Below are 23,683 nucleotides of genomic sequence, written 5' to 3' on the forward strand. Positions count from 1 at the left end.
CGTGGAAATGGAGAAATGGGGATTGGGAAAATGGAAGATGGAGAAGGGGTAGGAAGGATATTTCATTTAATCAATAGTATATAATTTATATTGGTATGGTATAAATGTAAAAAAAATCAGCAAAAATTATGGAGAGATCTCACCAAAATCTGGATATTTTAAATAAGCAGCTTCAATCTTCATTTTCCTGCAACCAGAATTGGACACAGCCTGACGGCGTGACGATCGTCACCTCCTCTAGGATCTTGATAGTTTTCGGTTGACGAACCAAATCGAATAGAATCTGCTTCTATTTTGGGACTGTTTAAGTGAAGGAACAGACACCGCAGGTTGCAAACAGCTTCTGGCTTTGCCGGAAGGGATTCTTCACCGTTCCGCCATACGAAAAAGTTCACGGAGAGCTTTACTTTTATCTTCAGCCATATAAAGATTCTCTTGCAGAAAATAGTCATCCGAAGAACAAATCCGAAACCGTCGTGGAATTTTGTAAAAAATGGCCAAAAGATGCGAGAAATAACTTGAAAAAAAAACGGAGAAAACGTCAAATTTACGACACCGAAAAAAAATTACGTCCAAACTCGCCCATGGCTACTTCGATCTCTGCTAATGAAAAAGTAATTTTTCAGTCAAAATTGATGAATATTTTGAATTTTGAAGTGGAGACACAGAAAGCAAAAATATAAATTTTAATGATAATGGTACTGTCAAATGTTTCCAAAATATACATGTATATTTAGGATTTTTTCAGAAGTAGCCACGGCGCCCTTGGCGAAACATCAATTTGGCGCCCCTCCCAACTTTACAAGCATTTTGATAAATTGATATTAATTTTCAATGATTGCTTCGATATAAATTGATTTTATAATTGCAATTGGAGACCTTAATATGGTTAAAATCAGAAACACAGTTATTTTATGTTTTATTTTTCAAATAATATGAGATAGGTAATCGAAAATTTAGTATAGGAGTTAAGTTAGCTGAATAATTTCTCGGATTTCATAAAATCGATAATGATTTTGTTTTAATTTATTTTTCAGATAAATGCACAGAATTAAATACTCAATCATGATAAATTTTGCTATAACTTGTTTGCTAATTTTATAATTCGAAGCCTGCAAAATTTTATCTGATCTAGTATTAATTTGATTTTATAAGCCCGAATTTGTAAAATAATTAGCTGATTTGGATTTGGATTTAATTTCGTTAATTACAACAAAAAAACCCTCTTTAAAATTGAAAAAAAATAATAATTCGATGCCCGTGTGCTCTCTTGTTCTATCTAGATAGGAATCCCAGCAAGCTTAGTTCAAAAGAGCACACCGGCATGGAAGTAGAATTTTCCAACATGCAGCGGCAGAACAAAATTTCGTCAAAATCAATTTAGACCTTTGCAAATTTTTAAATTCTTTTTGGTGAAAAAGTTAAACTTTTTTTCTGAACTTAACTCCTTGCCACCTACAACTTTGCTGAAGTCAGAAAATATTTTCGCATACATTTTGGAATACAGTTAAACCTCGCATATGCACCTCATATGGGGGTTTCTTATGCGAAGCACGCATATGCGAGGTACAGGGCTTATGGGATTTTGGCTATATGGGAGACATGGGCTATATTTTTGTAAAAAATCATCTAAACTATACAAATTTATACTGTTTTGGAATCGTTATGGAGTCAGCTATACAGCTACACCAAATTTACATGGTTTACGATGTTCTAGGTCATCCAAAACTTCGTCAAGTTAAGGCCTATGTGTTCAACGCCGTACAAGTATGAGGTAGGCGATTTGACTGTGGTTTTTGACCACAGATCATATCCGGATAGCCTCAGGGAAGTTCAAGGACTAGTCTACCGATATGTGGTGATGTTCTGGGTCTTCTGTAGAGTCCCGGGAGGTACGACCGATGGGTCTACCGCCGTAACACGGCAGAGGTCGGTGTTTTTTGAGATCAGATCATATCCAGATAGCCTCAGGGAGGTTCAAAGACTAGTCTACCGATATGTGGTGATGTTCTGGGTCTTCTGTAGAGTCCCGGGAGGTACGTCCGATGGGTCTACCGCCGTAACACGGCAGAGGTCGGTAGTTTTAGACCTCAGATCATATCCAGATAGCCTCAGGGAGGTTCAGGGACTAGTCTACCGATATGTGGAAATGTTCTGGGTCTTCTGTGGAGTCCCGAGAGCTACGCCTGAAGGGTCTACCGCCGTAACAAGGCAGAGGTCGATGGTTTTTGGCCTTAGATTATATCCAGATAGACTCAGGGAGGTTCAGGGACTAGTCTACCGATATGTGATGATGTTCTGGGTCTTCTGTAGAGTCCCGGTAGGTACGTCCGATGGGTCTACCGCCGTAACACGGCAGAGGTCGGTAGTTTTAGACCTCAGATCATATCCGGATAGCCTCAGGGAGGTCAGGGACTAGTCTACCGGTATGTGGTCATGTTCTGGGTCTTCTGTAGAGTCCCAGGAGGTACGACCGATGGGTCTACCGCCGTAACAAGGCAGAGGTCGGTGGATTTTGACCTCAGATCATATCCGGATAGCCTCAGGAAGGTTCAGGGACTAGTCTACCGATGTGTGATGATGTTTTGGGTCTTCTGTAGAGTCCCGGGAATTACGGTCAATGGGTCGACCGCCGTAGCATGGCAGAGGTCGGTGGATTTTGACCTAAGATCATATTCAGATAGCCTCAGGGAGATTAAGGGACTAGTCTACCGATGTGTGGTGATGTTCTGGGTCTTCTGTAGAGTTCCAGGAGTTACGGTCAATGGGTCTACCACCGAAATAAGGCAGGGGTCACTGGATTTTGATCTTAGATCATATCCGGATAGCCTCAGGACGGTTCAGGGACTAGTCTACCGATGTGTTATGATCCTTTGGGTCTTCTGTAGAGTCCCGGAAGTAACGGCCCTGAGGCTATTCGGATATGATCTGAGATCAAAAACCTCCGACCTCTATCTTGTTACGGTGGTAGACCCAACGGCCGTAGCTCCCAAAATCTTACAAAACACCCAGAACATCACCACATATCGGTAGACAAGTTACGGCTGTAGACCCATTGACCGTTACTCCCAGGACTCTACAGAAGACCCAGAACATCACCACACATCGGTAGACTAGTCCCTTAATCTCCCTGAGGTTATCTGAATATGATCTTAGGTCAAAATCCACCGACCTCTGCCATGCTACGGCGGTCGACCCATTGACCGTAATTCCTGGGACTCTACAGAAGACCCAGAACATCATCACACATCGGTAGACTAGTCCCTGAACCACCCTGAGGTTATCTGGATATGATCTAAGGTCAAAAACCATCAACCTCTGCCTTGTTACGGCAGTAGACCCGTCGGTCGAACCTCCCGGGACTCTACAGAATACCCAGAACATGACCACATACCGGTAGACTAGTCCCTGAACCTCCCTGAGGCTATCCGGATATGATCTGAGGTCTAAAACTACCGACCTCTGCCGTGTTACGGCGGTAGACCCATCGGACGTACCTCCCGGGACTCTACAGAAGACCCAGAACATCACCACATATCGGTAGACTAGTCCCTGAACCTCCCTGAGTCTATCTGGATATAATCTAAGGCCAAAAACCACAGTCAAATCGCCTACCTCATACTTGTACGGCGTTGAACACATAGGCCTTAACTTGACGAAGTTTCGGATGACCTAGAACATCGTAAACCATGTAAATTTGGTGTAGCTGTATAGCTGACTTCATAACGATTCCAAAACAGTATAAATTTGTATAGTTTAGTTGATTTTTTATAAAAATATAGCCCATGTCTCCCATATAGCCAAAATCCCATAAGCCCTGTACCTCGCATATGCAACTCTTGCGACAAAACCGAATCAGGTGGAATGACTCGTATATGCAAAGTTGCATATGCGAGGCGCTCTTATACGAGGTTTAACTGTATATACAAAACATGTATAAATGGACAGTTGTCAAAATTGTAAAGACAAACGAATGATGCACAGTATAAAAATAGTAAATTAAAAAGGTATTAAATTAGCAGGTTTAACATAACATCCTTTATGGGGAATTATGACCTCAACTTAGACTGAAAAATTGGCATTACAATAGAAAAAAAACGGAATCGACGTAACACCTTATAATGTGGCCCTCTTAAACCTTGCGGTTTCGTCAACGGATCCACAGGTGTGTATCGTTCTTTTTGCGACAAGACTCCGCCTCCCGGGTCTCCTAAGTGTAAAGGTATGGCACGCGGAGAGGGCACCGATTACCTATATTTTACACTTAGAGAGTCCAGCGCGCGGTCCGATTGATCCACACAGGCAATAGAAAAGTGGTAAATTTACAATTTTCTCAATGGGAAATTACACATTTTCTGACATTAAAGATGTTCTCATTTCCAGGTTTAATATGGCCCTAATTGTTTTTACTGTGCATTAAGCAATCAATTGGCCATAGAGTTATCTACGTGCGCATGTGTTGCGTGTACGTACACGAGGTTGAGGTTAATTTTTGTACCGGCCAGCAAAACAAATGGCGTGCTAGTGTTCGTGAGATAAGGCTTAGATAACTCTATAGGAAAGCACCCCAAACAGTTTCGGGCAAATAAAAAAATACAAATGATATTCATTTCAGGTTTTCGTGGAAAATTGCATTATTGCGATTATGCTCAACGATCCGAAATTTGGCCACCAAGCTCTCTGAAAACAGCGCGAGGACTGTCACCACGTAATACCCGGGACTGAGATAAGCTGTATCAGCGCTATGCAAGTTTGATAAAAACTAGACTTTGTCATAATTTCACTGCCGGCCAGCGATTAAACTTCAAGCGAAAAGTTGATACCAAACGAAACAAAAAACTATGATAATCACTACAACGATTGCACAGTGAAAAATCCACTCTTGCAACATTCTCGGAAATTCCTTCACTGAGTCATGTGTCATGTCATGTTGAGTCATGTTCCTCAAAAGCAGCACCATGAATCAATGCACCTGAAATCTTTCACAAACCCTCGCCAACCTCAAGCCCATGTTCACTCATGTTATCCACCAGTTCGGTTGATGTTCCTCATCACAGCGGTTCGGTTCGTTCTACGCCAGCTTCGCTTCACTCCGTCAGTCAGCATCGGGTTGGATTCGCGCGCGGACGCAATAACACACAAGCTGGGCTTCAGCAGTACGGGTAGCACGTGTCCCGGACCGTTTCGGCACGTTTTCTTTCGTTCGCGGTTGTGTTGGTTTCCTTCGCGTTAGGGTGAGTGCCCACTCGTTGGTGTTGGTTTCTTGGTGTTTCTGCCTGATGGGTCCAACTCACCTCACCCGGCAGCGTTTGCCTGCGATTTCAGTGGTGGTGGATTCGGTCCTTATCGTTTGCCATAAAACAGGCAGAGTGTGAAACTGCTAGAAAATGTGTCAGCCTCATGAGTGAAAATTTTTGACAGACCAGTCCCTCCAGTCCAGACCGTCAGTACGGTAATACCACACGGGTGCGTGCTCCGAGCGATTGGATTACCCACGGGTTGAGACACGGATTGTGGATTCGGCTGGAAACGCGCTAGTGGTTCCGGATTGCAGGGGAGTGTGTTCCACATTTGGGAATTCGTGAAGATCTCGGTGGAAGTAGACGAGGAAGATTGAAGAAATGTGCCACTTGGAGGCAGAGTGTTGAAATTTGGTGTGTAATTTTGCACAAAAAAGGGGGTTTCCTGACGTAGTTTGCCAGGAAGTGAAAATTGGGGCTTCCGGGCGACGGTGAAGAAGAGGTCACACACAGAACGTGCTCGATGAGCTGAGACTTGCAGTGGCGTGTAGCGTACAGTCTGCAGCCGATGATGTAGTTCGTCCAGGCGACATTTAGAATTTTCACACCATACGAGTATCACAAAACCAGAACACTGCATGCCGCTGTCCCTTGAGATCATACAAAACACCACAGGTTCCGCACCGTATTTGGTTTTTGTGTGATTGACAAGTGTTGATAAGAGCGGCAGAAATCGTCTAGTTATCAAGCGAACGCGACACACCGGAAGAATCCAATACCTCGAACCCACTAGAAAAATAAAAGTCGTGTTGCGAAACTGCAAGGAAAATCGATTGCGTGTCGCACACACATCCTGATCCCGAAGAAGACTCAACCGAGGAGGTAGGCTTCATCCCGAACGGCAGCAGTCGTGATTCCACGTTGAATGCTTGCTTACATAATTGGAACAACCTTCAACTCTGCGTGAACGCAAGGTTCTCCAGCAATCAGCTCTAATAGCGTATTCTGCGTTTCAGAAGTTCTCCATGAACGAGTGAATCCGTCAGAGAGCATCTCGCAACGCCAAGAACTACCCCCATCAGGTCGTTCCTCCGGTATTCGCGTAATCGTGCCATGCCGCGACCATCGAACCGCTCAACGCTCGTTAGCCACCTCGTCGTCGCAATCGCCCCGAGATAGCATAGATACGCTGGAGCCCTCGTATTGCGCTGATTAACAGCAATCTCCGTCGCCGTCACCATTATCACGCCGCACCAGCAGCAGTACAGTCACAATTTCTTCAGTTTGATCTCCCGCTCCAAAATCACCCGGGCAAAACCTCCCTGACATCCTTCCGCTGACCTTTTTCCTACCTCCTCCAACAAACCCCATAAAATGCCCCTCGAAACCAGCGACCTGCACCCGGAACCGGTTCCGCCAGCGCATCCACCTCCTCCGGACGTCCCGGACCAAGCCAACGGAGGCTACCCCCCGCACAACCCGGACCTCTACGCCTCGATCCGCAGCAACAAATCACAAATGGCGGCCGCAATCCGCTCCTCCAACCGCCGCGTCGAGGAAAAACACCACCCGGAAGGTCACTCGACCCTGGTCGAACTCCTCACCGAGACGTCCCAAGCGTCCGTGCACGACATCCTGAACGATGGCGAGGAGGACCAGATGTTCGTCACCGGCTACGAAAAGTCCTCCGTCCGGACGTTCTTCTGCTACGTCGGCTTCGTGCTCACCCTCGGAATCATGCGGCTCGTGATGCACTGGTGGCAACACTGGCTGCTGCTCGCGACCCACCGGAAGTGCTCGCTCGAGGTCGCCCAAAAGGTGCTGGTTCACGAGCGGTACCAGGACAAGCACGATGCGTACTACGTCAAGAACGTCATCACGATGAACGCCGAAGCAATCAGGTGAGTCCCGCGGGGTTTATCTCGCGTGGGTGATAGCTTGAAATTCCACCCATTGTTTCGGGCTTTGAATATATAGCTCTAATGAAGGGAAGTTATTGTTATTCTACAAGCAAGAAATCGGTGAATTTTAGGCCAGGGGAGATACTACAGGGAAGCACCGGCAAAGTACTTACTGAAATGACTGTCTTTAGTTGCACAAGATGGCACAGTTGTTTTTAAATAAAAACAATCGATCTAATCAAGAGGTAGAATATATCATACAAGTAGATGGAGTTTCATAACAAGTAGTTAACAGTATATTTTTCATAAAATCGCGATAACTTGTGATGATTACAAGCTAATCCCTTATGTTTGTAATTGTCTGTTCAACATTGTTACACTCTAACAAATAACCTTGCAAAGTTAGAAAAAAACACAACATTTTAAAACGAAAAATTTTGTTCTAAATGAAAAATTACCCTTCTGGGTTAATGTAGATTCGAAAATACATTGAATTTACCTTAAAATGACATTTTCAATTTTTTTTTACAGTTAAGTAACGAAAAATTGCAGAGTTTTTTAAACATTTTTAGTGTTTTTCTCGATGCATAATGCTTGTTATTAGGATATTCTTTGTTATTGTTATTCTCATCACCATTTCAGGCTGCAAATTATTGAAATGCATGTCTTTTTTCGCATGTTCTAAAATGAAAGGGGTCGTACCGCCCCTCCATCATCAGATATCAAAAAACACACCTCGGATTCGTGATCAGGGACAAAAGTTGCCCCTTAAGACAAAGTTTCATGCAAATCGAAGAGGGGTCGGGCAATTTTACCCGATTTCGTGTGAGTTGGTAGAGAATTATCCAACTATTTTTATTTTTTATTTTTTTTAAGAAGCTTCTTGAATCGAAGATTTTTTTGAACTTTAATTTTTAAACGGTTCAAATAGATGAAAATAAACATTTTTATGCACACAGTAAAAAATAATGTAAATTTGGAAGCTGTGATTTTGGAACGTTGAATATTACCTCTTTTATGATGTAATTTTACTTCAATTTAGACTGAAAAAGTGACATTACACCAGAATAGTGGTAAAATTACACATTTTCAGAGGTAAAATTACACATTTTTTCTGACATAAAAAATGTACCCCTTCCCAGATGTAATATTACCATGATTTTTTTCTGAGCATGTTTCTATTGTGAAATTGTCTCAGAAACACGAATATGATAAAATTATACCAAAAAAGGGGATCCAAGGGGTCCCCAAGCAATAATTTAGAACCAAAAAATTCACTAAAAGCAAAAGTGTTTATTTTATGTGTTGAACTGCCTTACCCAAAGCGTTATCAGTCTCAGATGGCAGTCCCAGACGTCCCCTACAAGCTCCAGGTCGAATCGAGTTAGTAACTGGATGGAATACTTTTTTTTATTGGAGTTTCAAAATTGGGCTATTTTTTCACTAAAATGCCAATAACTCGCTTTAGATTTAACCAATTGGGATGCTTCACCTCGCATTTTGTTGGGTTTTTTAAGATGCATTTTGAATTTCGAAATTTAATTAAAGTTTGCCCAAGTTACAGCCTTTTTAATATTTTTGACGTTTTTGAACCATAAAACTTTCTGTCACGATTTGCCCCACTTCCCGTTGACCTATTTGCTCATAATTTGGTCAGATGCTAGTTTTATATGTACAAACAATCCCTGAAAATTTCAGGCAGATTGGTGATACAATTTATAGTTTAACCTTCCTACGGTATTGGGGTCCTTTTCGGCCTTTTTGAAAATCAAATTTGCCATAACTTTTGCTATATACATGCTAGAGCCTTGAAATTTTCTGACATTAAATTTATAGTATAAATACACATTTCACAAAACAAATAAACCTTGGACGACCCCTAGGGGAGCGTCCATAACAAAAGTTACTTTGAAGGTATTGGGGTCCTTTTCGACCCCAAATTTTAAAAAAATCGTCAAAAATCCAGTTTTTGACCGATTCCGGTTCTTTTGGTTACAAATGAAAGCTTTGAACGTCATCTTTCCGAAACCGTTCGTAAAATCGAATTTGGTCACTGTGGCCATCGGGAATCGGCTACAACCGAAAAAAAGGCGTAATATTTAATATTTGGCCCTTTTGAAATGCTAGCCTTGATTAGAAAATATATAAAAGTATTGTTTTCGGAAAGATCGAAAAATTTCACGAATGTTTCATATTTTAACATTGAAAATCGGACCATTAGTTGCTGAGATATCGACGTTAGAAAATGGTGGGTTGTTTGGGTGAGACTTAGAAAACATCAATTTTCCTGCTTTTTAAACCTTTGCATGGCAATATCTCAGCAACTATAGGTCGTATCAACAAAGTTCAAAAAAGCAAAATAGAGAGTTTTCTCAGCTTTTCAAAAATATTTTTTCAAAAGTGGGCTAACATGTGCACTAATTAAAAAAATGGAAAACTGCGACATTTTTTTTTAAAAATCCCAAATATGACTATATCTTGAAAACGGTGCACTTTAAGAAAATTTCACAGAAGTACTTTTTGATTGCAAATTTGATTTTACATCGAAAAATGAAGTTGGAAAATTTTTGGAAAAAATTAGTGTTGATTCGAAAATTCATAACTCGGTCAAAGATTTTTTGCACAACCTGGAAATTTCTGAAAGGTTGGCATTTTATGTCCTTAAAAACATATCAAAAAATTAAAAAAAAAATAAAAATAGTGTTTTTTTGCAAATCAAGTTTTAGTGACAAAAAGTTAAATTAAAAATCACCAATTTTTTTACCATGTATCATTTTTTTTTTTCAGTGTAGTCCTTATCCATACCTACAACTTTGCCGAAGACACCAAATCAATCAAAAAAATCATATATCATTTTTGTATGGACAGCTGCCAAATTTGTATGGAAAATTATATGGACAAACTAATGTGTGTGTGTGGTGTGTGTGTGTGTGTGCAACCAACCAAACGGGACCACGCGGTCGCTTCTTACAAATTGAGTTGTTTCCATGTATTTTTAGATCTACATTCTATACATGCAAATAACTCGCATAGGCATCTGGAAGGTGTTAGCTCTGCCGAGCTTCGGTGGCCCATTTTTACGCTGGCTAGCCGAGCGCGAGGTACTTCAGCTTTATCGACAAGCCCCGCCCTGAAGAACGTTTGCACCAATCGGATTCAAACGTTATTTAGAACTTCCGAATCCTTGTCAAATGGACAAGGACCCAGCGCGTATATAGTTGATAGTAACAGTATTCCTAATTCCAGTCATAGCTCACCAAGTCGCGATGGCCTAGTGGTTAGCATTTTTGCTAACCAATCCAAAGGACGGGGGATCGAACCCCGACTCGAGCGACTTTGATTTTTCGTTCATGTTCAGAGTTTCAAGATTAATATTTCCTATACTTTCTCGTTGGGAGCAGATGGGAATCGAACCCAGAACCATTCGCTTACAAAGCGAACACCGTAACCAGTCAGCCACGGCCGCTCCTAAAAAAAAAAAATATATATGGACAAACTAATGATGCAAAATGGCTTCTTTGGGCATACCGAAGGCACCAAAAAAGTTTCAGCCGGATTAAAAAATACAAAAACTAAAATTCAAAAAAAAAGATCGATTTCGTAGAGAACTGCTCCTTTATTTCTTCATGTTTATTAGGCCTTTTGTTGAAACCCATCTGGAATGAGAAGCGTCACTTTTCTCGTTTTGTTTACAAAATCATCCATAATGTTTTGCCTTTTTTGCAAATACTTATTTTCCACTCAATTTTTCAAACACGGGCAAACTTGACCCCAAAAAATTTTGTTTTTATTTATATTGTTTAAGTAGGTGCCGGGACGAGAATGTATTGTAATCATTTTGACATTGATAAGAAACTAGATTCAAACAGTGGGATCTTTTTCCTTCAAAAAGAAGATTTAATAGGTTGTGATTTATAAAGCCGAATCAATTATTTTATCTACAACAACTGGCATCCAAAGATAATAACTGAAGCGATTTAATTTAAATAAACACATCAATATTAAAAACTCGTTTACACGTGCCGGTAAACCACAATTTACTGTAATCACTCAAACGTCAGTAAACCGGAATAAAATGATATTGATGCGAATTGTTTACATTACATTAAATGCAAATTTGGTTCTCATGATTGAAAAAAAAGTCAGCAAAATCGCTAACTTATTTAAAAATGTCAATTTTGCATCCGCTTGTAGTGAAGCGTACAAAGTTGCAAACTTCAACCGATTCCGATTCGGGTTATTTGTCGGAGGGCTATTAATCACACGTCGCAAATCTTTTAATTCCAAGAAAGTGAGAAGATGAAAAATACAAAAATTCCAGCCAAAATATGTACACAACCCTTCCACCTTCAGCACTCCAAGCCTATCACCCCAAATGAAAAGATGTAAAAAAGAGCTACACGAAATTTGTTTTATGTTTAACGTCCTGTGTGTGTGTGTGTGTGTATGGGTTGTGGGCGGCCAAAATTTAATTTTCAAGTCAAGTTTCATTTGCGTTTTCCTCAACAGTCATATAACCAGTTTCTACTAGCTGACAGTCTCAGAAGTACATTGTATCTTGCTATCTATTTCGCATTTATGGGCAAGCAAATGACGACATTCATTTGCCCCGAAAGAATTTGCACTGAGCTGTGCTTTTGCCAAATCGTTGACACTGTGTCACGTTCTTTGACGTGCTGGCGAACCCTCAAGTGTCCATTCATCGATTTTAAGAGTTTTGATTTTTTTTTTAAATTGATAAAAAAATACTAATTTTAAATTTTTATCAATTAAGTTTGTAAATTAGAGCGTTTTTTGCCAAGTTACATGACATCCGGAGGTTAACCCTCAACCCATTCGAATCCAAAAAATCCATTTCAAACTAATTTTTACCCTTTGTTTGGTTGAATTTTAATTGTTTGTTGAAGCTTTACCAATGTTTTCACCTGAAAAAAACAATTATGTTGGTCAATTTTTGATATGTTTTTGAGAAGGAAATATCTAATCGAGTTGGTGTCTTCGGCAAAGTTGTAAATTATTATTAGGACTCTTGAGAAAACTTAGGTATACGGATTTTCATCAAATTAATTTTTTTATCACTCAATGTTAATTTTTAAGAGACTTAAAAAGACATAGTGCATGATTATACAAAATCTAGCTCCGGAGAAATGATTTTTTTGAAAAAAAATGTGTTTTTAATGTCGACAAAAAGGAACAGACCTTTTTGAAACATAATACTTCCAAACAGAATCGAATTTTAATACAAACGAATTTATTTTTTCAATTATATGTATTATAAAATACCCCAAAAAAATTTGAAGCGTTTGAAAATTTCCTAAAATGTGCTCTTTGAGACTTTGGAATTAGGCTATTAGTTTCTGAGAATCAGCCTAAAAAATCATAGTTTTTTTCTTTATCCTGTAATTTTTAATGGACGATATTGATTTAATTTTCAATGCTAAAAAATGAAACGTTTCTGACATAATTTCACTTTTTAAAATATATGTTTCAGGTTTGCCTTTACAAATTGTTGTAAATATTTTTCAAAGTTTATGTTATTACTTAGATATTTTGACAACTAGTGATTGCAAAACAACTGGGCAGGTGTAAGATGCATTATAAAATACTGTGTGCTTCCAAATGTTACACAGCGAAAAATCCGATGGTAAAATCGCATGCAAAAGCATGCACATCACCTTCGTCAAAAAAGACACTCAATATTACACGCTGCATGTACAAGTTTTGTATTAACAATAAAAAAGTTGCAACCGACGGGATTCAAACCCAGCACCAACAGTACGGACTGGCGCCTTAGCCCGCTCGGCCATCAGACCGATGAAGAATGGGAAGGATAAACGCATATATGAGCTTGACATTTCGGACAAGAAGGTTTCCCATAGGTGTAATATTACGTATAATTTCATAAAATAATGCAACATTGCTGTGTAATACTATGGCTTGTAATTTAAATTTTTATCAAAAAACAAATCATTCGCTCTACAGCATTGCCTTTGCGTTCTTGATTGCGAGATTCCTACTCAAAATTTATTTATTTATTTATTTTTGGTTGGCCAAATCGAGGGACATAATCTTCAAAAATTACTTGCAAGGGTTTATAAAGTTTTTTTTTAAACGAAAAATGTAAAAATTTCTGAAATTATAATCTAAAAGGTATTTTAAGGTATTACTTAACGCAGTTTAGGGGGAGAAGGAATCGATGGCCGTTCTACGCATCATTTTTTTTTTAATTTGTATGGAAATATTGTTACAAAGGCGGGGGAGGCAGTCAAAAAAATTGCGTTACGTAATAAAATAACGCTCCCTATTTACTTTTCCTGTCATTTTCAAACGACGAAACGGATTACTGTTCGAAACGAATATTAATAGAACCAAATAGAAACACTTTTCAAAACAAATGCTGAAAAGTTCTTCTTTTCAGCACTAAAATGGAAAATGAAAAGTTGAACTTTTCCGCACTTGTTTTCAAAAGTAATACTTTTTGACATTGTTTTGATTTAAACGGTGGATTGACTAAATACATGGACATTTGGCTTACAATTCCATTCAAAGGGTACGACTCGTTCTATAAATTACTATTTCAATTGCATATTTGCCTAAGCCCTAAATTTTTGTTTTTGATTTCATTGCCGGTATTTTTCAAAAATATTTTTGTTTCAAAACTGAAAAAAATAAACGAAGAAATTAGTATATTTTTAGAGTATTTTTCGTGTGTTCGAAGGCTTGATTGTTGAGGCAATTGCAAACCTCTTTTAACACCTAAGCTTCCATCCACCCCGGGATTCGAACTGACGACCTTTGGATTGTGAGTCCAACTGCCTACCAGCGACTCCACCGAGGTAGGACCCAGGGAGACGACTCCTACACCTGGACTGAGCTATCGACAGAACCTTTTAGGTTAGACCGGGGCCAACATTTACTTCCCCTTCTGACGGAAGGCGTGGTCAGACAAATCTCGTCTCGAAAAATGCCACCGGGACCGTCTGGGATCGAACCCAAGCCGACTGGGTGAGAGGCAACCACGCTTACCCCTACACCACGGTCCCGGCTAAAGACACCAAATCGACCAGAAAATTCCATTTCAAAATACAGATTTTCATTTGTCTACGTCCCCGTTTTATATGGCAAAAATACAAATCGAAAAATTGCAAAATAATTTGCGAAAATCTTGTCGTTCGAAATTACAATATTTTTTTAAACAAATGGTGCAGTAGAGGGTTAAAAACTATTCCGTGGATTACCTGCCCAAAAAGGTGAATCCCAAACTAGAGAATGGCCAAAAATTTGCTGGTTTTTTTTGCCCAACACATGTGGTGTAGGTGGTCACTTTGCGGATCCTCCTCTTGCCTTTTTTGCGGATTTCGTGGTTTCTGACCTCCACACATGCTCGCTTGCAAACAACCAGAACGGACCTGTTTGAACGTGTTGTGGCATGTTTTTTCGGTTGGAATGCTTGGGGGAAGAAACCAAACAAGGAAAAAAATAAAACTCATTCGGATCGATTTCATCGAACTATATCGGAAATGCTTCCATCTGCAATCAAACAGATTGACACGTGGGGCAAAATCACCCGTGTGTGGGAGCTTTGTGTCGCCTTGGCCAGGGTTGAGTTATTTTTCAATTATGAAGCTGCATTGCATTGCGTTTGCATCTCTGTGCGATTGCTCTTGCGGGCACGTGGAGATGAAAAAGCGCAAGAATTCCGTTGAGAGCAACTCTGCGCTCATGATTGCACGAGTTTGCACAGGTGGCGGAAGCATTCCGATACTGGACGTGATACTGAGTTGTTAGCATAAAGATTATTCTTTTAAATACTATATGCTAGCTTAACAATATATCACAATTGATTACCAGATGAAATGAAAATAATACAAATATTCATTAAAAAACATGTTAAAGAATTATTTATAAATTTTATGTTTGTATCTAATTAAAAAGAATCAACTAGTATACAATTGGCAATAGTATGAAAATTGGCATTTTGTTAAGGACATTGTTGAGGTGAATTTATATTAATGCCTAGTTGTGAACCCAATTTACTTCGAATTATTCTGCAATCTACAGTTAAAATGCATCAAATTTCAATATTTCAAAAGCAAATTATAATAATCATAATCTCGAATGTTTGATGACCTACTTAAAAATGCCGCTTATCAAGCAAAACTTCCACGGTATTAAATTTCGTGAGCCACGCGACATTGGAAGTCATTCGCTTGCGATGTCCAGGAAAATCCCAACCTCAATTGTGTATTTAGCTGTGTTGCTCGGCCAGTTTCAGCATAATTTGATCCATTCAAGAAAACAATTCACACCGACTTTCGTAAGCAATTCGTGCTAGACAGTGATGACTACGGTGTATTTATTAAACAACTTTTTTTACATTTAAATTAAAATCACAAAACCACGGTCAAACTGGTAAGTGGCATACAACGTTGCATATCGATCAGTTTACCTACATCACTCTGTACAATTCCCACCGTTTTGTTGTTTTGTACTAGTTGTTGTTATTATTTGCTGAACACTCAACGCAACAGGTGCAACATTTGTTGTGGTATAGCCACGGAACTTTCCCCCAAACCCTACAACCTAAGCTGAATTGCTCAACGTTGAAGGTGTACCACCACCATCGTCAATCAGTCATTAACAATTACAAGAAAAAAAAACGCTAGTATTGCTGCAAGACTAGCGGCAAAAGACTCATTGATGACCTTTGCATTTCGTTTCAAGCATGAATAGTGACAGCCCCTTTAACTACTCACGTTTGATTTGGTGTACTTTTACGATGGGCAGCAATTAGCACCTCACCACGAAATGGCCTAAACCGTGACGTATGTCTCGTGGAAATAAGTTCCATGCATTTTTTTTCCCTGATATCAAGAATTGACGGTCAAGGGTTAATCGAAATTCACGAGAGAAAAATTGACTATTTTTGGCACCAATATCGACTACGGTTCATTCATAATTGATTGACAACCTTAAAAAAAACACCAATAAATTCAACAGGTTCCCCCAATGGGACGTAATTGAATGTTCGACCGGCTTCCGAAAAAAGAAGTTATGTATCGATGATGAGAGCTCTACGTTCAGAAAATCACTCTATTACAATGACCTTCAAAGGTAATGCATGGATGGAGGCATCACTTATTCACCAAGCGAAGGTCGGCCAAAGACATGTTATTAAGGGACGGCAAGGTCAGTGCCATATACTTTAGGGACGGCCCCCGGTACCCACTCGTGGGCCCACGAGTACATCAAAAATGTATGAGTCTGGAGAGTGATTTTGTTGACATCATGAATGTTGAGATATAATTATTGTAATCACTTTTGATTCAATTTGACGATTGCTTTTCAAAGCAAATCGTTAATTGCCTTTTTTATTTTAACCATAATCAACCCAATATTTTTGCATCGTGTTGTTAGTAAAGGTTATATTAAAACGATATTCTTTTCTAAATAGGTTGAAAACTAATTCGGGTTGGGACACCCAAATTGATATGATTTATCAACACATATAACCCGGGCAGACGGTTATAACAAAATTCATGCCATTTCAATAACAAATGCTGTTAAAATAACAGAAAGTTTTATAGACTCTTCTTGAAAAATCAATTTTTGCATGACCCGAGCAGACGGAAATAACTTGGAAATAACATTTTTTGATATTTGAAAATACTAGGCCAATAACATTTTATGTTATTCATAACAATTTTCTTATTCGCCGTTATGATTTTTTTGTTATTGGATTGTTATTGTAATAACAGACTAATAACATTTTAAGTTATTCTTCAAACAAATCTTTGTTATTATTTTTGTTATTTTAACAACTAATCCGATCATCCCAATAACAGTTTAAGGTATTCTTCCATAACAAAAAATGTTATTCCAAAGTTGTTCTGGCTTTCAATCAATATCAGACCGATAACAAATTTTGTTATGATCTCTGTTCTGTTATTTTAACAGGATTTGTTATTGAAATGTCATGAATTAAGTTATTACCGTCTGTTCGGGGAGAGTTTAAAAACAGTTTATGTTATCATAACAAAATATGTGATTGGATTGATATTGGTTGAAAGCCAAATCAACTTGGGAATAACATTTTTTGTTATGGAAGAATATCGCCAACCGGGATGAACGGATTAGTAGTTAAAATAACAAATAAATAATTACAAAGATTTGCTCGAAGAATTACTAAAAAATTAATTAGTCTGATATTACAATAACAATAACAAAAAAAAATCATAACGACGAATAACAAATCTTGTTATAAATAACATTGAATATTGATCCTTGCACTGTAACTTGGATATTAGTGGCCTAGTAACGAAATAACATTTTTCAGCTATTAGGAAATATTTATTTCAGAAAATGAACACTAGTTTTATTTTATTTGAAAAAGATAATTTTTTATTTCAAAAATAGCCTAAAATGGTGATAACTTTTAAAAATTTTACAAAAGTATTTTTTAGGTCAAATATAATTCTACCATGAAACATGGTTTTTTGATTTATTTTTCGATGTTTTTTCAATAGTTTTATTTAAAAAAAAATCATGCTGCAAATGTTAATTTTAATTCCATTTTTGCAATAGTTTTCGAGATATCGGAAGCTGAAAAATGACTGCTAATTAGTAGGGTTAGTGAAATTTCACGATTTCGCGGACAGCGTGAAATCCGCGAAATTTGGCTTTTTCCGCGAAATCCCGTGAAATTTTATGTTTGTATGAAAATGTAACGATTTTTCATAAAATAACTTATCAAACCCAAAAAGAAATAAAAATAATGTCATGAACTACTGTAGAATTAAGCGAGTGAATACCCTGGTTTTATTACTAATATAAGGTTAATGATTTTTGACGGTTTCGTAGACGGCGTGAAATTCGTTAAATTTATCAATTTTCTCGAATCATTGAATGCAAATATGGGCAAAAAAATGTTGAAATAACAAGCCATAGTTTCAACATTTGCATGGAAAAAGGGTTTTAAAATGCATTTTACACTAGTTCAGTAGTTTTGCAATCATTAGTTTTCAAAAAATGTAAGATCTGACGAAAACAAAAATTTTAGCAAAAAAAAAACATTTTGCGATAACAAACATCGAAAATTTTCAAAAATTCGAAAGATTTTTAAATCAACCCAAACATTCTTAAAATGATCCCAAACATTCTAAAAATGGAATGAAAAACGCAGGGGAATGAATTTAAAATTTATTTTAGCTGATCCATTGAAATGTTTAAGTTTTTCGAAAAAATATTTTTTTGTCCCCTGATTTTTCGGGCCAACTTCGAAGGGATGGGGAGGGGGGGGGGAGACAAAAACTTTAAATAAAATTTGTACTAGCCTAACAACTTAATAAATATTTCACCCAAAAAGAAAAGAAATTTTATTAGTTTTCAATTAAAAAGCTTGATTATATATGTGTGTCAAGTTGATATGAACCATTTGAAGAAATGTTGAGATTTTTTAGTTTTTTAGAAACTAGCAAAATTTAGTAATATTTTCATTCGCTGTACTAAAAATTTTAGTGCTATTTTATTTGAAAGGTATAGTTTTGAAAGAAATTAAAAAAATCAAGGTTTGTTTTATTCAAAATAAATTAAGAGTATTTTTTTATTTTTGGAATCATATTTTAAAAACATAACAATTTTTTTTGGGCCTGTTAAATTTTAACGATATTTGTTTATTTGGGTAGATGATTCCCTTGAAAGTTAAAAAATACTCCTTTTTTGTTTTCTCTTCTCATTTAGAATAAAAATTAAGATTTTGTTAAAAATTATATTATTTTTTCAAAATGTTTATAAATTTAGTTTTTGAAAAATGAGCTAAAACCCTTAAAAAATATGTTTAATGGGCTAAATGACGCAGAACATTCAATTTATTTTACTCATTTTGACTGAACAAATCTAGCTTTGATATGAAATTCAATAAAATGTAAAATGATATAACAGAAGCAAATTAGCGAAAACATTTGAGCTTTGTTAGTCGAATATTAAAAGAGCAGTTCAGTAAATGAGAATACGCGTGCCCTACTCATTTTGTTTCAAAAAATATATAGAGCCCATCCAATAACCAGGAGGATTTTTTTTTAATTGGAAGAATTTTTTTGTCGCATTCAAATTTAGTAAATTTTTTTTACATAATAATACATAATGAAGCATAAAAAGTAGTTTCTGTGCTTTAAACATAGGATTTTCAGAGTTATTTTTACATTTTTCAAGTTCCGCGAAATTTGCGTGAAATTTGGTGTTTTGAAATTGAGGTCCCCGTGAAATTTGCAATTTTCGAGCGTGAAAAATCACTAAGCCTACTAATTAGATAACAATGAAAAAAACTCAAAACAACAAATCAAGAGTTTTTTTTTCAAGCTATGCGATTCCCTATATCTATGGGCTTTAAAATTTAATCTTCAAGTGGCTGTATCGCAGCAACCAGCAGTCTGATTCAACAATGTTAAAAATGAAAATTAAAGGATTTTTTCTCTCATTCATTTCAGAAATGTGTTTTTGCAGGAGCGATTTTCCATCATAAAGTTTTTTTATGGTAAAAAATCATACCTATAATGAAATAATTTAAAATCGATGCCATTTATGAAATAAAATTAATTGCAAGTTTGATTTTGCATTAAAAACAATTTTTGAAATTTTGTTGAGCCGTTGGGGAACAAATGCAAAAAAATGGGGAAGGGGGCAAAAAATATAAAATAAATGAAAATAAATTATAATTGCAAACCATGGCCATAAAATTTGAAAGAAAAAAGTGTTTTAAAATGCATTTTACACCTGTCTAGTCATTTTGCAATCATTAGTTTTAAATATATCTAAATATTGACGAAAAGTTTTTTCTCGCCGAAAAAAAATCTATTTGCGTTACTGTACATCGGAATTTCACAAAAAATCAAAATATTTTCCATCGATCCTAAACATACTAAACATACTTTTAACCTCAGGGAAATGCATTTCATATATTTTTTAGTTGATTAGTAGACTTCTATTTTCATTAAATTTAAAAGTTTTTTTGAAAAAAATGGTCCCCATTTTTTTGGACCGATTTAAAAAAAAAAACGGGGGATGACATAAAATTTGCAACAGCCTTAACAATATTTTCCATTTAAGAAACAAATCTCTGGTACCGTAAAACGGGTTGACTTTGATAGCCGGGGTGACTTTGATAGGTTTGCGATTTTTCCGCAAAATGAAGAGTACAATTAAAATACGTAAGGAATGGTTTAGAAACATACTGACCGTGGTAGAGAAGTGTTCAAAGTATCTCTAGAAGAACTTTTCATAAAATGTTAACAAGTTTAAATAGTTAGTTAACTATAGTTAAGAAAATGTTGATGAAAGTCATTATTTTAAACTTCTCAAAGTGTCATGATTTTCTCAATGAACATGATTTTTAATCGGAAAACTGAATGCATTTTCGGATTCTTTGAACAATTTTCCACTAGGAGAAGGTTAAATAAATTTGTAAATAATAAATAATATGTGTTTTTGAAACACCATTTAAAAAAAATCTCCAAATTTATAAGCAATTTCAGTTAAATAAATTTCATCTAAAATGTGAAAACTTGTGATTCGTGCTTCAAGTTCTGTAAAAAATGCAAAATAAATCGATAATTTTATAAACAAAACCAGTTTTAACAAATTTTAGGCGAAATTTCGACTTTTTAACAATTTTACCTTAAATTTATATGTATTTTGCTTAAAAGCTTATACACTTAGTTAACTAAATATAAACATTGTTTTTTTTCTTATAAACTATATCAGCTACTTTAGTAATGGTACATTTAGGGTACAAATAAAGTTTGAACATCTTAAATATGATTTCAACAAGAAAAACTATGACTATCAAAGTCACCCCGGAATTAAAACTAAGAATTTTTAACGTAACTATTTTTTTAAACATTATTGAAAAAACTTTTATTCCGAAATAGTGCATGGACTTTGTGTAGTCTACCCCAGTACATGTTTTAAAAATAACAATCTTGAGAAAAACCTTACCTGTTGGAAAATATGTTTAAAACAAATTGAAATCCTATCAAAATCACCCCGGTTTACGGTACCAGATTTTACACCATCCTAAACTCTAGCAAAAAAGATGCATTTTTGATTTCTTTGAAACATACCAAAAATTTCAAAATTGACAAATAAGTATTTTGGGAGTTCAACTTTTTGTGAAAAAAGTCAAATAAAATGAAATGATTTTTTTTCGCATACCTATTTTTTTAAAAGGTCGTAATCCTATTAACTTACAACGTTGCTAATGATATAAAGTAGCTTCTTTTGACATAATGAATGGATTGGCATAATAATTCTAATGTTAAAATATCTTATAAATATACAGCAAAAAAACAGAAGTAAACCAGCTGCGTGTAAAAGGCCTGGGTGTAATATAAATTTTGCATTATAATTCTATTTAATATTACACCCTGATAAATATCATCACCCATCAGTATGGTAAACCTATTTGACCGAAATGTCAAGCTCAAATATACGTTTACCCTTTCCATTCTTCATCGGTCTAATGGCCGAGCGGGCTAAGGCGCCAGTCTTTACTATTGGTGCTGGGTTTGAATCCCGTTGGTTGCAATTTTTTTGTGTTTACAAAAATTTTACATGCTGTGTGGAATATTCAGTGTATTTTTATACGAATGCTTTTGCATGCGACTTTACCATCGTATTTTTTGAGGTGTAACAAAGAGTCAATTTCACATAATCAACGTGGGTTTCCTGGTACAAAACCAAACTTATCTTTATATTTACCACACTTTTGGCCTTGATAACGTTTTCTAATGGCTCAATAGACTGCCAGTATCAGTCGATAACGGCAAAGAAATTTTACAATTAATCCAGCGTACATACAACCCAACAAACGTCAACATCCCTCATTTTTTCTATTCCTTTTTGAAAATAAACAATCCAAAGAATTGCTCCCCAATCTTAACGACCACGATATCTCCTCAAATTTCGTTGACGAATTACTATATGGCAGCACAATGCCCCACACGGAGAGACCGGCCGGGGCAAATCCAAGAAAATCTTGGTTAATTTAACTAAAAGAATGGGTTATTTTTTTACACAGCTTTTTTTCAACAATCGATTGTTGATTTTGTTAACCCGAAATTGCTGACCACCAGTAACTAAAATTAACTAAAAAAATAGTTGGAATTGCCATTTTTGTTGGTTAAATGTCCGAAAAAAATTCTAGCAGTCAACTGCTAGAATATTTTTTTCAGAAAATTAACTAAAAATTTCTTGTTTTCAGCTGAAATATTGTGGAATATTCTGTTAAAAACTGGCTGTGAAATATTTTTCAACTATTTTTCAACAATTTTTTTTGTTGTATCAACCGAAATATTTTTGCATGCAGCAAATTATTAGTGGTTTATAACAAAACATTTCTTAATTAGACATAATTTATGCAAGTGTTGATATATATTTTCTTTAATTATCCAACGATACAGGCTGGGCCGAATTTCTAGCTATATTTTAACTAATGTCTTACTTGAATACAGAAAAATATTTGTACATGTAGTCAATAACTAGCAGTTGTTAGCAATATTTTTATTAGATTTGCAGTAAATTTTGTAATAATGCCTCACAAATTAATGCTGAGTGTTTTTATATTCGCATTTATTCTGCCCAAAAATTTAACGTTTTGTACAAATTTGTTTTTTTTTTGCATGAAGTTGTTAAATTACTGTTAAAAAGCATCAAAACTAAACTTTTTTAACTGTTGTTATAAAACATGTTACGTTGCATTAAACTAAAAAAAATATAAAAAAGCAAATTACTTTTTTTGGTAAACATATTTAAAAAAAAAAGTTTAAGTTCTCGTGATTTCCTTAAAAATAGAAACCGAGCAAAATTTTCACCAAGTTTTAAGCTTATATTTTTATTATGATGTATACAATTTCACTTACCATCACTGTGCAATCATCCAATAAGTCATCATCATCTACAATGGTCTCAGGTTTAGTTATTTTTCTTGTGGTTGGACACAGAATTTTCACTAAAGTGAACCTTTTGCTGCAAATAGACATGTGAAATATATTAGTAATTTAATACACTATTCTTAATTTCGGCTATAAACTGAAAAAAGGAACGTAAATAAATGTAATTATATTGAGGAAAGAAGAAATATCAATAATGCTACTTACCAAGCTTGCATTAATTTAACAATTACTTTTGGCAACAAACTTTCATTGCATTTGATTCAATTTATTCAACGTACTCCGATTCCTGAAAAAAATATTTAGAGTTTTACTTACCAGTTTATTGAGCAGACGTATTGCAACAAAACATTCAAGATAATAATTATCTTCTTTTATTTATTTTATATATATATTTTTTTATTTTACTTCATCTCTTTTTTATGTTGTCATGTGTTTTTATGTATTTTATAATTGATGATTCTGAAAAAAGAATGGTTCATTAAGATTTTATCCGTCGTAAGCACGAAGCTTTTTAATGATTCAGTTTTCTAATAAGAATCACATCACATAAATTATTGTGCAAAAATAAACCCATACTTACTTGGATTAACCAACA

The 23,683-nt window shown here is 36.0% G+C and overlaps 1 protein-coding gene across 2 annotated transcripts in view; it reads left to right on the forward strand.

Annotated features, from left to right (window-relative positions):
* Positions 1–5,112: 5,112 nt before the first annotated feature.
* Positions 5,113–23,683, forward strand: part of LOC120420332 (polyamine-transporting ATPase 13A3) — a 31,809-nt gene continuing 13,238 nt past the window's right edge. The window contains exons 1-2 of one of the 2 annotated variants that reach the window (XM_039583327.2): positions 5,113–6,122; positions 6,257–7,141. In XM_039583327.2, the coding sequence (XP_039439261.1) occupies positions 6,615–7,141 (527 nt within the window). In that variant the 5' untranslated portion in view covers positions 5,113–6,122; positions 6,257–6,614. The remainder of the gene's footprint in view (positions 6,123–6,256; positions 7,142–23,683) is intronic. The other variant, XM_039583328.2, reaches the window with a different exon arrangement.

The sequence above is a fragment of the Culex pipiens genome, chromosome 2 (genome assembly GCF_016801865.2).
Source record: "Culex pipiens pallens isolate TS chromosome 2, TS_CPP_V2, whole genome shotgun sequence".
Taxonomy (NCBI): domain Eukaryota; kingdom Metazoa; phylum Arthropoda; class Insecta; order Diptera; family Culicidae; genus Culex; species Culex pipiens.